The following is a 17,649-nucleotide window of genomic DNA, read 5'->3' as shown; positions in this document are numbered from 1 at the left end:
ATTTCTGCTGCAGGTAACAGTGGAAAAGCTAAGCACAAAATAAATTATTCTGGCTTCAGGATCTGAGTGAACTCTGTCAATATCTGTAGAAAAAAAAATCCTATAAACCTCAGGCAGCTGGACAATATCTTACACAACAGGTAACAGCACCAAACTGAGATCTGTATTCTCTAGTTAAGGCATAGACTTCAGCCTTCACTGCAGTGAAGTTTCTCAGTACAGACACTTGAACGTAGGTGATGCTGGTGCTCCAGTCCAAGCCAGCAATCAGCAGGATTGTATTCACAATGGACAGGGGCCTTTTGTCCGTGGGATGGGCACCTCCACCCTCTGAGTGTTCAAGAGGCAAATCAGATCACTCTGCACCTCTTCAGATGGAACCATTCATTTCTATTGACACTAATGTTCCAGCCCAGCCTGTGATTTGACTGTTCATGCTTTTAACACCTGTCCTCCTGTCCCCTTGCAGCCTCTCACAGGAGGCTGGCACTTCAGCCCACCTTACTGGCCTGAAGTCCCCATCAGGCCATGACCCCAGCTCCTGTTAACATGACTACTGGAACAGTTGCCAGTGACATGGTTTTTTGGAAGCTGTATTGCTTTTCTAAAACAGATGTACATTTTAAGTGTAGAAAGTAAAGCATTCTACCTTATAAGTGACCTTTCAGCTAATTGTTACACAGCACACATTCTATGGAAAATATGGTAAAAAAGTGGTAGCAGTGGTTTTTTTCTCAAACATCTCCACTTTGAAGTTTGAGTACTAATTCTTACTTGACAGAGATATCATTACATTAATTTTTTTGAACTTTATCTAGTTCTTATCTGTATAAGTATTTAAAAAGCAATTAAATACTCATCAGTCTTCCAGTTCCTTTCCAAATATGACATCTGATCTGGGATTGTGGTAAAATATGATGAAATGCACTTTTTATTGGCCTTCTACTTCTTCCAGGCATGGTTGTTCTTAATTTAACAGGCACAAAATATTAAACTTTTTCTGAAAAACAGCTTTTCTCTCAAAGCCTACAGTGGTATAGAAATATAAGAGGTAATATGCAGAATGCATTCAAATGCCTTTCTAAGTGGTTATGTACTTAATTTTCTATGTATCCATCAAAATAAAGGGTACCAAAATAATGGATTTTGCAATGAAGCTAAAATTCTCTAGTTTTATACTAATTAAAATATCTTTAAGCAGTGTAACTAGATGTGCTTATCTTTTTCCAGTAGGATGAAGAAGTGGTATTTTTGTATGCATTTTGAGTATTACTGTTCTATCTTTGCATGTCAGGTATTAAATTTGGAAATGTATTTTAAGGTTTTTTTACACTTTTAAAAAGCTTCATTTGAAAAGTAACTGTACCCATTAACTAGAAAATAAAATTGTGCGTACTGAAAATGTGGTCCTTGAGTCTGTATATTTGGGGGCTTCTTGTTTAGTTTTGGTTTAAGTCTTCTCTTTGTGAATTCCTATTACGGGGAGATACAGCATATTATGAAGGGATCAATGTCATGCTTCCCTTGGGTCTGAGGATCAACAAAGTCAAAAGGGAAAACCTGCTCCCTTTGCCTGGTACAGGTAAGACAAGAAATGTGATACTTTAGTGGCAGTTTTTAAATGTTAAGGCTATAAAGATAATGAGAGACATTGTCTGAAGGGGCACAAGACCCCAGCCGGGGAGGCTTTTAGTGAGACAATCACCAATGTGAAGTGCATGGAGTACAGTTACCTGTACCCTAGGGCTGTGGAAGGACTGCTCTAGGCCATTTTCTACTTAAGACTTCGTTGTATTATTTGTTTCCTTTCTTCAGTGCTATAGAAACACTCAGCATCACACTGAATTAGAGGAATTACAAAATGCTAAATGTAACATTAAGTTCCGCCCGAGCTAGTGAGTTCTCTTGCTGTGAAGCTTCTGCGTGCTCTGGAGATTCACTGTTCCTGTTCACTGTGACTCCTACAGCGTGTCAGGAATCTTCCATTTCAATGATAAAACTTAGGGCTGACCACCAGCAGCCGAGAGTCCATTTTTCCAGCCCATCTTTCCATCCTTTCCAGCGTTTGAAGGCTGCACTGCACAGGAGGCCACTCGGGGCCTCCGCGGCTCCTAAACTGAGAGACCCGCCTGTTTGCACTCCATCCTTCCCCTCAAAACCGGGGGAATGCCTCCCAATCTCAGCTAGTCGCGGCTCTGCTCTGCACCCCGCATTCCCCTCCCGCCGCGGTGTGAGGCGGCGCCGCTTCCCCCGTTCCGCTCCCGCCGCGGTGTGAGGCGGCGCCGCTTCCCCCGTTCCGCTCCCGCCGCGGGGAGGGCGCGCCCGGCTCCGCCATGGCCGGAGCGCTCGGCCGGAGCTCAGCGAACGCGGCCCCGCCGCTGCGCCCCGCCCGCGGCCCCGCCGCTTCCGGCCGCGCCCTTCCGCTCCCACAGCGCCCCGCGCCGCATCATGGACCACAATGGTGAGCAGGGGGAGGCCGGGGGCTCGTCCGTGCCCGGCTCGGCGGGCCCGCGCCCGCCGCCGGACGGGGAGCGGCCGAGCGCGGCCAGCGGGCGCGGGGCGGCGCAGGGGAGGCGGCGGCGGGCTCGGCCCGGCCCCCGGGGCTTCCGGCGGGGCTCGGGTGCGCCGCGGGGCCTGCTCCGTGCCCGGGCAGGCGCGGCGGCCCCGGTGCCACCTTGGGTTCGGCGGCGCCGGGCGCTGCCCCCGCCCCGCGGCCGCTCGGCCGGGCTGAGGGGCCGCTGCCGGCGGGACGCCCCGTCCGGGCGGAGCGGGGCGGGAGCGGAGCGCTGCCGCGGAGGGCGCCGGCCGGGCCGGGAGGCCGGGCCCCGCAGCGCCGGATGCCGCCCGTGGCGTCCCGGAGGTGCGGGAGAGACGCTCGTCTGCCCGCGGCGTTATCGGCAGCCGTGGTGTAATGTGCCGCCTGATTCCGTTGTACAGGCCCGAGAGGAAACTTCCTCGTGTGCTTACATTTGGTTTTATGGTTTGAATGTCGTTCGCCGGTGAGCGCGCTGGCGTAGCTGTGATTCTTTGCTAGTTAATGCGCTGGCGTAGTGCAGTGAATAAATGAATGGACGTGGGCTTTTTGCTGGGCTGGTTTTGGAGATTTTTTTACTTTCCCTTACAAAGCATTGCGTTATGACTCTATCTGTATAAAGTACTTAAGCTGTATTTGAGAATTTTGATAAAGCTTGAAGTGCAAAAATAAAACTTAAGGTGATGAAGGTGACATTTCAGTAGGTTGCATCACCTCTAATTAGAACTTCTTTAAGTAGTCTTAGCAAGTTTGGTATGTTTGTCGTAGGTTTTTCTGGACAAAATCCTGCAAGTTATGCCCATGCAGACTGCAATTTATTGTGCTTCCATGAAGCATGAGTGACTAATAAACTTGCTGGTTTGGGTTAGTTGAGCAGATAACTCATGTAAATATTCCTGGCTTGGAAGGGTACAAGGAGAAAAAGTGACATAACCTGTTGGCTGTTCAGTGGACTAACTAATACACAAGTTTTTGATTTTTAAATTTTGTTTTAGTTATCCCTGTTTGCAATTAGACTGAGTTGCTGCAGAGACTGTTGGTGGTTTATAGTGTTGTGGTTTTGTGTATTCTGGTAAAAAACAGAATTTCCCAACACGTGGAAAACAAGCAGCTTTAGCTGTGATGTCTTGGCCCAGCACTCCTTGGGGAAGCCTGATGACGTAGTTGTGTGTTTGCAGGTTCATCTGGAAAGCTGAAAGAAAGAACAAATGGCCAGAAGTAAAAACAAGCTTCTATTGCTTTTGCTTTTTTGCATATTGCCTTTTAAATGAAATTGTCAGCCACAGTGCTAAGAGGAGTTTGTTCTGTCTGAGGAAATGGAGGGCTTTTGATTTGGAGGTACAGGACTGTCAGGGCACAGTCCCATTTTGAAACTGACACATTTCCTAGCTTTGGTGATAGCTACAGGAAAGCTGAGAGCAATCCCATTTGTTCTTGTTTTTCTTTCTACTTGTTGCATTGTGTGTGGTGGTTATAGGCTTTGAGAGACAGCAGTTGGTGAAGCATTGTGCAGAATTTCACTAATGGGCCCTAATTTCAGCATCTGTGCTCTGCAATCCTCTGGGGCCTCGCAGTCATTCCAGGTCTGGAGAATTGCAGGGCTGTAACTGCTCGGGGCTCGCCCCTTCCAGGCTGAGCGTGCTCTGTTTGAAACACCTGTGGTATTTTCAGGTAAAATCCCAGCGAGCTGGGAAGGTTGTGAAGGACATTTTTGTGTGAAAGAGGTGCTGTGTGGTGGTTTCAGATAAACTCGCTGGAGTTTGAGGGAGTTATGCCTCCTCATTGGTGTTGCTGGTTGCATTACCTGGTCTTTGTTATCTCTGGCACCCTGTACCTGTTGATGCCTGCATCAGGCTATTTCTTGCTTTGTTCACCCTGGTACTTAGATTTAAATCTGGTTAAAGAGAATTTTTTATGTAGCCTGGAACAATAATTTTCAGTTTAAGAAAACTGGCTACGTATTCCTAAGTATCAATATTTTTGTGATACTTTGTAATAAACTTCTAAGTGATATGTCAAGGTGTTGAGTTAAATATATAAGCTAGTTTCCTTTCTACTTTAATAATTGTAAAAATTATCTTTTCACATAAGACATTCTGTGTAGTCAAGGTTGTATGAAGAATTGACTCTCCAGTTTTCTTCATGCTGTGAGAAGAGCTATAAGGTTAATGTTTCTGTTGTGGAAAAATGTGTGACTAGCTAGGCTATTTAAATAGCTTTCTTTTTAAACTAGATTTCCCGAAACCGTTGTGGTTCCCAATACAGTTTTGTGACATGACTTCTGGAATAAATTGTATGTGAAGGTACCTATTTTCTAGTGATTAAATTTTGGTATATTGTATGAGTCTTAAACAAGCTTTAAAAATTATTTTTCTTTAAAGCTTTTCCGTAAATATTAAGCCTGTTTAGAGACTATTAGATAAATGAAAAGTTAGATAATTTCTTGTTCTTTTCTTTCCTAGACAATGATTTGCAAGGAACAAATAGTTCAGGATCATTGGGTGGTCTTGATGTCCGTAGAAGAATCCCTATAAAGCTTATTTCAAAACAGACCAATAAAACGAAACCTGCACCTCGAACTCCAAGAAATATGAACAGGATGCCTTCAAAGACACCAGCTGGTGATGAAGGTAAATTCATATAAATTCCCTGTAACAGGGAAGTGTATTAATCTACAGCATTGTTCTAGACTTTACTCAGATACTTAAGAGTCCAGGGTTCTGTCTAAATGCTAAACGAGTTTCACATCTCCAAGTCCTGCTGCATTGTAGGGCTTCAGTAGTGCCCACTTCAAAACAGGCTGTCTTACTGTTTTGGCTCTACCTTTTTTAGAATGGGCTCAGCAGATTGGAAGTGTTTGGCATTATTTGATGATTTCAGTATAAATGACCCATGCTCTTAATAGCAGCTGGTGTCAATGACAAAAGTGTTGTGGTTGGCTCGTGTCTTTCTTCTCTTTCTTCTTTCTACAGAAGAATTTGATTATAACAAAGAGGAGCGATACGAATGTAAAGGAGGTGAAATGTTTGGCAATCAAAGGAGATTCCCTGGACCCATTTTTTGGGATTATAAGGTAAAGTCATAAATCTTTGCCTGTGATTCATATCAAGCTGTAGGTAGTCATGGTAGATACTTTAGTTAATTAAAAGTTTTTCAGTTATTTTTTATCTGACTAAAAATGCATCCTCTGCTTTCTCCTGTTTGTGGTGTTCTTGCTTCCTTTTCAGCTAATTCAGAAATAATGGGTATGTTGATGATAATTGAAATGAGAAGCTTTAGTGATGTTGGAGTTTGTTTTCTCACCCTCTTCTCTGTCCTACCAGATAAACTTACTGGGGGAAAAGGATGATACACCAGTCCATTTCTGTGATAAGTGTGGATTGCCCATCAAGATGTATGGACGCATGGTGAGTGAAACTGCCAGTGGAAGATGCAGCCGTGTTTCCCTTTATATAAAATTAGGTTTTACTGTGTCTGTATGAGACTTCTGGAGATTACTGATTTCAACAGGCATCTGAATCAACAGCAGAATAGTACCAGAATGGAACTGGAGGCCTTCACTGCTCAGGTGGTTTTGTTGCATCTATTTGCTTTACCCCCTGATTCAGTAAAGTAAAATGTTAAACAAAAACCAGAACACCGTCATGAAGAAAAAGCTTTCAAGTTCTTGGATTTTGACCTTACACTGCTTAGTTTTGAAAATAAGCATTTTATCTCAATTGAAGACTTGCAGTGAAGTTAGAAAACACTGTTCACTTTTATGTACCTTTAAAAATCCCTGAGATTAATTTAGATTTCTAAGTGTGATGTAACAGGCTTCAGCATCTGACTTAATGACAGTTAAGGCTTTTAAAACTTTCCTTCCTTGCCAGCAAGACAAGTGCAATCAGATTGCATATGCAGCTTCTGTGCAAGTTCAGTGTTGGTAATGGTGCAAGACTCAAACTTCTGCCAGTATTTTTTACCAACATTTAAGCCCAAAAAACCGTAAACTCAGCCTAAACAGTTCTAGAAGGTTTCTGTGCAAAGATGCTGTAAATTGTTAATCACTGCTATGCTTGTTCATCTCATAGGTAACTTAGTTACTTTAATTATTATAAACTGTGCAATGAAGGGAGGAACTGTATTCTGCAGAATGATATAGATATTTATACACGATGTCTTAATAGCATTTTTTTTTTCTAGATACCTTGCAAGCATGTTTTCTGCTATGATTGTGCTATACTACATGAGAAAAAGGGAGACAAAATGTGTCCAGGGTAAGTTATCTCATGATTTGTTATTAAAGAAAATGTAAGAAAATAACTTAAATATCTTATTTCAGATACTCTATTAACATGACTCTTGGTTATGCACATTTAGTAGAGGCATTAGAGTACTCTGAACTTTCTAGTTCCTATTCCATATTTTGGGGTTGTAAGAGATCAGTCTTTACTTTGTTGTTTTTGGGTAGGTAACCTGTTATTGCTCTAATTTGGAAAGGAATTACTAGCAGTTTGATTTACTTAGTGAAAATGACCCCTGTTGTGCCTTGATGCACAGAATAAATTTGTGTGAGACATTCTACTTAAAAAATTCTACCTCATGAAATTTTTATGTTCTTTCATTGTTACATTTCGAGATTTAAAAACTAGGTAAACTTCAACATCATTGAGAAGTTTCTTTCATAGTGCTACAGTGGGGCAAAATTGTCAGCTCTAATTTGTCTAATTATGTTAACAAGGAAAAATGCGTGTTGAGCTCTCTGTGGTGACAGTAAATCAATATTCTCTTTTTATTTAGCTGTAACGAACCTGTGCAGCGAATCGAGCAGTGTGTGCGAGGGTCTCTGTTCATGTGTAGCATTGTTCAAGGATGCAAGAGAACTTACCTGTCCCAGAGGGACTTACAAGCTCACATCAACCACCGTCACATGAGAGCTGGGAAGCCTGTTACTCGTCCTCCCATCGAACCCGTGCATCCTCCTATTGCCCCGCCGCCGGCCGAAATTCCCGAGCGTTTCATAATGCCCCCTGAGAAACATCACATGAGCCACATTCCGCCAAAGCAGCACATCATGATGCCACCGCCGCCTCTGCAGCACGTGCCACACGAGCACTATAACCAGCCCCACGAAGACATCCGCGCTCCTCCAGCAGAGATGGCCATGGCGCCGCCGCCGCCCCGCCCCGTCGCTCAGGACACCTTCCGCATCTCCACCAGGAAACACAGCAACTTAATAACCGTCCCCATTCAGGATGATTCCAACTCCGCCGCTCGAGAGCCGCCTCCGCCGGCGCCCGCGCCTGCTCACCATCACCCCGAGTACCAGGGGCAGCCGGTGGTGTCGCACCCCCATCACATCCTGCCTCCCCAGCAGCACTACGCGCCGCCCCCGCCGCCGCCGCCGCCCATCAGCCACCCGCTGCAGCACCCTCCGCAGGCGGCAGGCACCCCCCACATGGTGTACAGCCAGGCTCCCCCGCCCCCCATGACCTCTGCCCCGCCGCCCATCACCCCTCCTCCCGGACACATCATTGCCCAGATGCCGCCCTACATGAACCATCCTCCTCCGGGACCTCCTCCTCAGCACGGGGGCCCACCTGTAAATGTCAGCGCGCCCCCTCCCCACCACTATAATCCCAACTCTTTGCCACAGTTCAGTGAAGATCAAGGAACTCTTAGTCCCCCTTTCACACAGCCTGGGGGAATGAGTCCGGGGATATGGCCAGCTCCAAGGGGGCCGCCTCCACCTCCAAGGATGCAAGGGCCTCCTGCTCAGGCCCCCCTTCCTGGACCACATCACCCTGATCAAGCCAGATACAGACCCTATTACCAATGATACGAGCAACTATATGAATAGAGAATGCCATGAAGACGATAGAACTAAATACAGAAGCCTTTTAATTAATTGTTTTGGGGTTATTTTGTTGTGGTTTTTTAAGAATACTGTCATTTTGACTGTAAGACATTTTGAGGTTTGAATCTTACATGATTTTTAAGCCTTGGCCGTAGGACTCTTAACTTCAAATACTCTGTAGTGCTAAAATAAGTGGCTTAGTAGACCACAGTTGCATTTTAACAGAACTTCTGTCGCTAGTGTGGCTAAATTGTCCTAAGATGATCACTTGTAATATTATTTCCTGGAGAAGATGAACACGTGTTGTACCATTCTGAATATTGTTTTTGTTAAATCCAGTGTTTTTGTTAACCTGTGTACAATAATTAAATTGAAATATGGTTGTAAATGTGGTGAGTTTTTATATGAAGTTGACATCCACATAGTTCTGGGACACCCTTTCAACACATACACATACCTTCCAAACACTAGTGTAGTGAAATATTAGAGGAACTTTAATATTTCTCCTACTGTGATTTATCATTACTTACAAGGATTTCAGTCTGTAATGAATTCTTGGCACTAGAAATCCGACTTGCAGAATTCTGTGTTTACCACATTCCAGCTTTTCTGGTGTTTTCTTTATGCATCAAAATGAATCTATCAAAGATACTGCTTTGGGTGTGACATGAAACCATGTATTATGGTTTGGGTTTTTTTTTTTTTGTTTGTTTGTTTGTTTGGGTTTTTGGAGTTTGTTTTAAAGCTGGTTTTTATTCAGAAGGTTCTGTTGACACGTAAGCTACTCAATGAAGTTGAATTCAAACTACTGTGTTTAGCTATGGCTGTGTTTGTGTGGAAGTGGCTGTGAACTGGCTTGCCATATCCATGAAAAAACCAGCTTCTTTTAGGTAGGGAAGTCATGTTTGCCTCTCTCACTTTATATAATGTGTACAGCAGGAAAACTTTGATTTGGATATGAGAGAAGTGGTCTGAAATCCCATGTGTTCAAATAAAAAGGTACACATCATCTGTTTTGATTTTGTGATAGAGGTTTAATTGAACAGAATCATTATGTGTTTTGCTTTTCTCAAAAACTAGCAATATAAGCAGGCTTTTAGGTCTGTTTTTGCTCAAAATTTATGTTTTATAAGAATACTTTTAAAGAGAAACATAATATAGAATGAGAGGGTTCCTTTTTAATGCAGCTGGTAGCAGAAGCAAGACAGTGCTGTCTGTTGGTTGGAGTGCTTATCTTTGCATTTCTCATCAGTATTTGCACTGAACCATTGTTTTTCCAAATGCCACATTTCTGGCAGTGGTGCTTTTAGATGAAGTCCTTTGGGATTTTTCTAAAGTTTGTAGTATTCTACTGTTCTCAAACAATCTGAGCCATCTTAAAGCCTCAGTGTTATTTTTTATTTTGTAAACATTATTTTCTGGAATCATAAGTGCTAAATTTATGACAGAGCTGTGACAGTGCAACATTCCAAATTTTGTATTTATATGTCTAAACTTTATATTTTTAATTGGTAGAGCAAGGGCTCTTTAGATTTCTTCTGTTCTTGACTGCCATTGATTTCCTTGTGACCACGGCCAAATCTTTTAGACTGCCTTTCAAGTAAATACTTCTTCAGAGATGGGATATAAATAAATTCTGGGGTATGCAAATGGCCAGTAAGTGTCAACTGCTTAAAAATCTGCTTAGCTGTAAGATATTTCTTTCTAAGAGAGAGTTACTTGGTTTGGTTGCTCTGAAAACTAAGAAATTTTAAATAAAATAAAGTGGTGAAGAAAAAGAGGCTGATTGTGATAGTGTGCTATGAAATGGGCTGCTTGAAAAATTCCTGTTTCTATACATGTGAAGAAATGGCTCTGCCAGATTCTTTTCTTTCAGTAACTAACAACCACATGAGGAACTTTTGAGGACCTCTTCTGTCACGGTGAAGTTGTCTGGGAGGAGGCACATGGCTGAGATCTGCGTGCGGTGCCGCTCCCCGTGCTGGACACGGGGCCCGCGCCGCGCCCTGCGTGTGACAGCTGGCACCTGAACCAGCTCCTGCCTGCCTGCCCTGCTGGGAGCAAACAGCTCTTCCATCCTGCTGGCTTCCTGAAGTAAGCCACCTTGCAATTTCTGTTATGTGTTCTCCCGTCTCTTGATCCAGATGAAGAGTTCCAAATATTTCTGGGTCCAAAGCTGTTCTTGAAGTTACCTGTTAAAGTGCTTTCCTGCAAATGCTGAGGCAGATGAACTGATAAGGGAAAACAGCAGCTTTTGCTCTATCAAAAGCACAAAAGATGAATGTATTTCTATCATTGTCACTGTAGACGGTGTATGAGAATTTTTTTCTCCGTATTTGAAACAAAGGTGACGTATGGCATACAAACAATGAGGTATTCCCCAAAAAGCAGTGGGATCTCTTGAGCTGGTTAGTGACCATGGACCAAACTGCAAAATCATCCTGTGTAGGCAGGTCTTGAACTTGAGTCAAATTTTTACATTGTCTTGTAAGAGGAAGACTTAAATTTTATTTTTTTTTTATTATTTACTCTGGATTAGATTATATATGTAAATCTATTATCTAAGTAACTAAGGGCACTGTTGTCATATTTACAAAGTTTAAACATGCTTCCTCTGGTTAAAACCCTGTCTTAACTGTCTTTTTAATTTGTTTATGGGTTTGGTGTATGTTTTAGGGTGTTTTTTTCTTTGATTTGTTGGTTGGATTTTTTTTTTAAATACCTAGTCATTTTACTGAGAGGTTACAAAATTCACATGTTGTATTTAACTGTGTAGTTGACAGTTTTAGAAATGGTGAGATGTGATTTTGTTGGATTTCTTCTTACTCTAAAGACAAACATTTGAATTTAATTAATTATGTTTATTTTGAATAAATATCCTTGTCTGTGGCAGTGATCTTCTGAAGCATTGCCAAGAAGATCTCAGTTTTAAAGAGGACTCTGACATTTAAATTTGTCAGCCATTGCAGATTCATCTAACAAGAAATGAAAACATTTGGTGATGGTTTGTGTTGACCATGGAAAGAATGAGAGGACACCAGCAGTGGCCTGAAAACATCTGTGATTTAGATGCTTGTCTCCTTACACTATCCTTGATTCCATCTCTAACTTTGCTTAAGGAGTTGCCTGCAGCCATGCATACTTCATAACCAGGGGACCAATTGTGTGAACTATACTTTCTGTTTGTGGTGGGTTTTTAAAATACTGTTAACATAATGACTGGTTACTTATATGTGATAAGTCATAGCTTTCATGCCTTTAAAAAAAAATTAAAACTGTGATTTTTTAAAAAAAAGTCTTATCCAAGAGAATTATAAAACCTTACTGGATTAATTTTCCACTTCTATTCACTTCCTGCTCTCAAAGACTGTCCAAAACTGCTTGTTAAAAACTGAAGTGGAGGTAACTCCACTATTACCCAACTCCACTTTTGAATTTGCACACATAGCGGGGAGAAAAGCTGTCTTCCCCTTAGTCGAAGTCAGGTGTTCTCAAAAACACATTTGTGGATATGCTTTCCCTTTGGATTGACTCTGAACACACCTCTCTCTTGTTAAACTGTTTTCTGCCCCATAAAACTTGTGTCTGATTTTGAGTTGTTTCTCTCTGGGCTGCTGACAAAAGCAGGCACAGGTTCACAGCAGAAGGTCCTGACAAGCCTGGGAAACTGGAGAAGCACATTGGATTGGAGCTGCAATGGAATGTGGAATGTATGGGAAATAAGTTTGAACTTCATGTTTGACACAGAGTCCAGTGAAGCAGAGAAATGTGCAAGGTTTGGATTCATTTTCATTCTGATTACATTTCTAAAGTGAATATCACTATTTCCCTTCATATTTATTTTGTGGTGTTAAAAACAATTCTTAGCAATTCATAAATTATCTTGATACAGTAATTGTCCCTTCACAATTGTGAATTTTTGTACTGTGTTCAGATATATTATACTCACATTAGTGATTCACACTGATGAGTTTCCAAACTGAACTGGCTGCTTTTGTTTGGGCAATGTGAGTGAAAATAATGATGTTTAAATCCCCTTTTAGTCTTGACTTAGCCATGACACACCAACTTTATAAACTTTCCCTATTCTAAATGGGATCCCTATTCTCTTGAGTAAGAGGCATTAATTTGTTGGTGATTTTTCTTCCTTTTTAAAATTTATTTTCAGTGTAAACTCAGTTCATGAGTGCAAGAGATTAAAATACTTAAAAATGCAGCATGCATCCTGAAATGTGTGGGTGGAATAGCAGCAGGAAGCTGGTAAATCAGCTCAGTCATTATGAAACCTCTGTGAATAATTTTGATAATACAGTTCAAGTGATTCTTGAGTGCCAGTAGGACTCATTGTAATGCACTTCTGGTAATGGGAAGAGTGGTAATGTCTGCAGGCAGGCAGGAATGTTTCCATTTTTATGTAGAAATGTTTCACAAAAGAACTTCAGCATAACTGCTTAGGAAAAAACTGAATGAGTAACTAAATAGAAGTAAGTGTGTGTCAGTCATCAAGAGTTCAGTTTTATTTGTGAAAACCAATGCTTGAACATACCTCCAAGATAATTTATGGTGAATTATTTTCTCCACTAAATAAAATCATGTAAGTTCTGATGATTGTTCCTCAACTTGTTCTTAGCCATTTGTGGGTCAGGTAAACTTTCATCTTAGGAAGCAGAAGGGAGCAATGCATAAAGACAGAAAACAAATTCTCCACATTCAGCACGGGGATGAGGATTAGAGAACCGAGTAGCAATTCAGTAAAGAAGTGCTTAAGGGTACTTCTTCCTTAATAGGAACTGAGTTTGAAATTGAAAAAATACAGGTTTGCACTTTATAATCCTCTCTCCATTGTGCTTAAGACCTTGAATAAACATATTTAATTTTTTGTTCCTGTATTTCACACTGCACACAAAGTGAAAATCAGGCTTGAGAATAGACTTGAGCATTGATGGCTCTTGTGGCTTCTCCATTTTCCATCCTTCTTGCTCTCTGTAAAATTGTTATTTAGTTACAAAGTGTCAGCACTTGTGCTGAAGAGAGATAGTCTTAGGATATGTGATCAGGAATTAACATGATACCTGTCAGCTCTCCAAAAAAGCAGGTATGGAATTTGCCTTTTTGCTTAATTCCTGAGTAAAATACTGAAACACAGTATATGGTAGTGCACTAACTGAGCAGCAACAGCACCCAATACAGGAAGTTTAGAAACATAAATAGCCAGGTTTCTGAACGTCCCTGTCTCAAAAATAAAGTAGTAAATCTGTATCACTATAGTATCCCACAAAAAGATGTTATAATCTGCATGAGGGTAAACTGCCGAGAAAAATGCTGGTATTGGAGTAACACAGAGTTGCAGAAATAACCAGTACCTGGAGGGAATATCTCATAAAGCATCAGAAGTACAATTGCTGCTGGTGTCAACATTGAAAAATAAGGAGTAGGGTGATTTCAGAATATGGCAAGTAGCTGATAGGGATGTGTGACGTGGGAGTGCCAAGATCTCTGGCCAAGGCTCTCTACATACCATGTGCATTTAAGAAATGGTGAATAATTTTGGAAGGGGGATTTATCCTCTCTGGCACTGTGCTCTGTCAGAAGAGTTATTAGTGTAGAAATGAATTATTCTGAGATGTGCATTTAAAAAAGAATATTTTTTATTAACCTGAAGCCTGTCAAAAAACCCCATCTGGTTTTAAAATGCAGTATGTGGTATTCAACCAGATACTGCACTTCATATATTGATTTTGATAGGGGTGTTTTCCTGGCTCTGTATAGCAGCATATGAGTATGGGACTGAAAAAAACAGCTTGATTCTTACAATTCAGATTAGACTGGTATGGTGTGGTATCACGGTTTTCATGAACATGTTTGAGTCTTAGCTTAAAAGCAGTTTAGATTTTTGCTCTTTTTCTAGCTGGAAAGGATCTCACCATTGTGAAAAATGAGGAAGCATCTTCTAATATCTTGTTCACATTTAAGTTTAGCCAGTTCATTTGTTCCCCTTACAGAAAATATTATTCTTTTGTCTTGCATGACTTTTTCTCTCTCCTAGGTTAAATCCCTGTATCTTTCTTTTTGTCAGTCCTTAGATACAGGTTCTTCATTTTACAAAGATCCTTGTAACTATTTTTGTCATTAACATTGATTTTGAATTGGAGAGCTCAGTCCTGAAGTTCAGAGTATTTAGAGTGAAATTTCCCTTGTGCATTGCACAATATCACAGAATCACAGAATGTGCTGAGTTGGAAGAGATCCATAAGGATCATCAACTCTTGGCTCTGCACAGCATCATCCCTGCAAGTGACCCCATGTGCATTGTCAGAGAATTGTCCAAACACTTCTTGAACTCTGGTTGGTGCTGTGACCACCATAATATCCAACATCAACCTCCCCTGACACAACTTCAGGCCAGTCCCTCAGGTCCTGTCACTGTCACCACAGAGCAGAGATCAGTGCCTGCCCCTCCTCTTCTCCCCATGAGGAAGCTCTAACAGTGAGGTCTCTCCTCGGTCTCCTCCAGGCTGAACAGATCAAATGGCCTCAGCCACTCCTCACATGGCTTCTTCTCCATCTTCTTTGCCTTCTTTGGACACTCTAATAGTTTAATACCTTTTTTATACTTGTTCTGGAAAGATCTATTGTGTTATACTCTTGTTTTTTGGAAGACTGCATTAGAAGGGCAATTTGGCAGTGTGCTGATTGTAGCTGTCACCAGATACTGTGCTGATTATCTGGCACACGATGTGTGTGACAGTGAATCTGCTGAGGCATGCTTAGAAGAGCAGGTTGGTACAGCTGCTCACCATCCTTGTGTCTGCAGGAAGCAGCATCTCTGTGATGCCACCAAGGGCCACATCTCCCACACCAGGCATGTGATCACCCACCACAGAACCACAGCTTGTTATTCATCTGTAAATGCATGAGGGTTTCCTGAAAGCTGAATTTGTCCACTTCTGTCTTCAAGCTCATCTAATTCTTTCTGTATTTATGATCTCCTCAATTTTAATACTGACTTACATCTTGATTCATTAGCAGAGTTCATCAGATTACTCTAGATTTAAAAAAAATTAGAAAAAGATGAAAAAAGATGAGTCTGAAGATAAAATCTGTAGTTCTGGTTTACAAAGAACACTTCATCCTTCCTTTCAGCTCTTCTTTAAGTCCAAATGCACGTTTCTGGCCACCCCAGCTTGACTGTAAGGCAAAACTCAACTTTGAAAACTAAAAAGTCTTGTGATTTCAGAGTGCTGTGTCTTTCAGACTCCAGGAATGGTTCCATTTTCCTCTAGGCTTGAGACTTTTATACCTCTAGGACTTGTTATGTGAAATTAAAAATCCTGTCACTTTGGACATTAGGTGTTCTTCTCTGAAAGATGTGATGTAGGTCATCTTCAAGTCTTAGATTTCCAGCAGGGGTTAATTGATGGCAGTTGTGCAGACTGGGTTGTGCAGAAGAGTATCAGACTCTTCAAGCTGAAGCCCTCAGCCCATCTGTGCATAGATCCAGGCAGTTCAGCCTGCCCACCTGGCAGCCCCACACCCACACACCCACCTGGCTCCTCCAGCCAAGTTCTGGGGCCAGTGTCTGTCACAGGCTGGGTCTCACTGCCCTGGTGGTGCATGGGCAAATGCAGCCATACAGCCACTGAAACCATGGTGGTTCACTGTGTGTACACAATGGCTCACTATAAATGTATCCTCCCTTCTACACTTTTCACAAGCCCAATACAAATCAATGAATAATGTTTTGATCCAGAAATCCTGTGTCTTTCCTGAACAGTCTTCATAATTAGATACCTTAGTCACTATGTACACTATGCTTATGCTTGTGGTAGTAAGCTGAGAGCAAATTTAACTCAGTCTATTAAATATCTTACAAACCATCAATAAAACTTTATACAAGTTATATACATGCTGAAGATAAAATATCAGTCCTAAGTATAATTCTATGGTATCCAATACAAGATTTCAAATATTTATAGATTCTCAAATAACTGTACATGTTGTCTACAAACTGTGGTATGAAATAAGAAAATCTGTGTGATTTTAGCCTCCATATATATACATAAATACATTTATATATACAGAGACACATAAAGACTAACAAGCCCTTTCCAAAACCTGGAAGATAACCATATGTAGTAAATCCTTCTTAAGTATCCTTCTGTCTTCATTCTCATCACGGCATCCACATCCATCTTCTGTGACATTGTGTTGCTGGAGGATATTATCCTTAGGAAGTTAAGTCTAAAATTTTGTTTCTATTGGAATCTGTAGGAAATAAAAAAAAATAAATTCCACATTCTGTAAGGAATAGCCAGGGTAGATGTCATCTGATAAGCATTTGGGTTTGACATTTCCTCCTTACAGGGTTGCCCTGTGCTGGATACCACCCTTCTCTCTAAGTCTGTGATGAAAGGCTCCATGTGTCCCTTCCTCATCTCTGCCTCCAGACTCTCCTTCTGCCTGAGACATTTAGAAAACTGGACTAATGTTGACTTCTCTGCCACAGGGACATTCTACCAGTGACTTTATCACAGAGGAGCTGTGGTGGACAGGCAAGGAGGGCAGGTGAGGCAGCTGGAGAGGCAGCCCTTGCCTGCCTTCCCTCTGCTCCATGCTCACCACGAGGATCATGAGCCGAGCCCCGTCCCTCTCACTCCAGTAAGGCTTTGCTGTAAGTCAAATCCCATCAATAAACTGGTGGCTTTCTGCCTGGGCTAGCAGGTATGAAAAGGCTTTTGTTATCTGAATTAGCCATTCCCATGAGCAGCTTTTTGGGCTGCATTTTCCGGAGGGCAGAGCCAGAGCCTTACTGTGCACTCCCGGCTGCGCAGTCCATTCCTGGGGATGTCAACACAGTCACTGCTCCTACCCTTCCCCTGCAATGAGCACAAGAAGTTGTGGGTTAGAAATGGAGTGCTTTTCTTCTTCTGTTTCCCCTTTTTCACATTAAAAAAGGTTTTGATTTTTAAATCTCTGGAATGTGCCCAGGAAGTTGACATAGAAGAAAGGAGGCTCCAACCTGTCAGGCTTTTATGACCTCCACCACATCTCTGGGTCAGTGCAGAAGGTCTGGACCAGTTCAGCTAAGTGGGATTAGATAGTTTCCACATGAGCAGCATTCTGGGTCTGGTACATTTAAATAAATTTATTGTATGCAGGATCCTTTCTTGCTCTTGGTTTAAGAACACTCCCAGAAAGGCCATCACCAAATCTGGCAGTACTAATGTATCCACAATTTATAACTCCTTTTGAAGACAGACAGGGCTGGAGAGCCTAA

At 41.8% G+C, this 17,649-nt stretch overlaps 1 protein-coding gene across 2 annotated transcripts; it reads left to right on the top strand.

Annotated features, from left to right (window-relative positions):
* The first annotated feature begins 2,331 nt into the window (after nucleotides 1-2,331).
* Nucleotides 2,332-10,153, top strand: CBLL1 (Cbl proto-oncogene like 1). Of its 2 annotated transcripts, none has more exons than XM_079303712.1 (6): nucleotides 2,332-2,461; nucleotides 4,996-5,163; nucleotides 5,509-5,606; nucleotides 5,857-5,940; nucleotides 6,719-6,792; nucleotides 7,316-10,153. In XM_079303712.1, the coding sequence occupies exons 1-6, from the start codon at nucleotides 2,449-2,451 to the stop codon at nucleotides 8,352-8,354; spliced, it is 1,476 nt and encodes a 491-aa protein (XP_079159838.1). In that variant the 5' UTR covers nucleotides 2,332-2,448; the 3' UTR covers nucleotides 8,355-10,153. The 2 variants fall into 2 exon arrangements, with proteins under 2 accessions (XP_079159838.1, XP_079159837.1); XM_079303711.1 differs by having other exon boundaries at nucleotides 5,506-5,606.
* The last annotated feature ends 7,496 nt before the right edge of the window (nucleotides 10,154-17,649 follow it).

Source organism: Erithacus rubecula (genome assembly GCF_903797595.1).
Source record: "Erithacus rubecula genome assembly, chromosome: 4".
Taxonomy (NCBI): domain Eukaryota; kingdom Metazoa; phylum Chordata; class Aves; order Passeriformes; family Muscicapidae; genus Erithacus; species Erithacus rubecula.
Note: the sequence above shows the minus strand (reverse complement) of the source record. Positions and strands in the feature narration are given on the sequence as shown.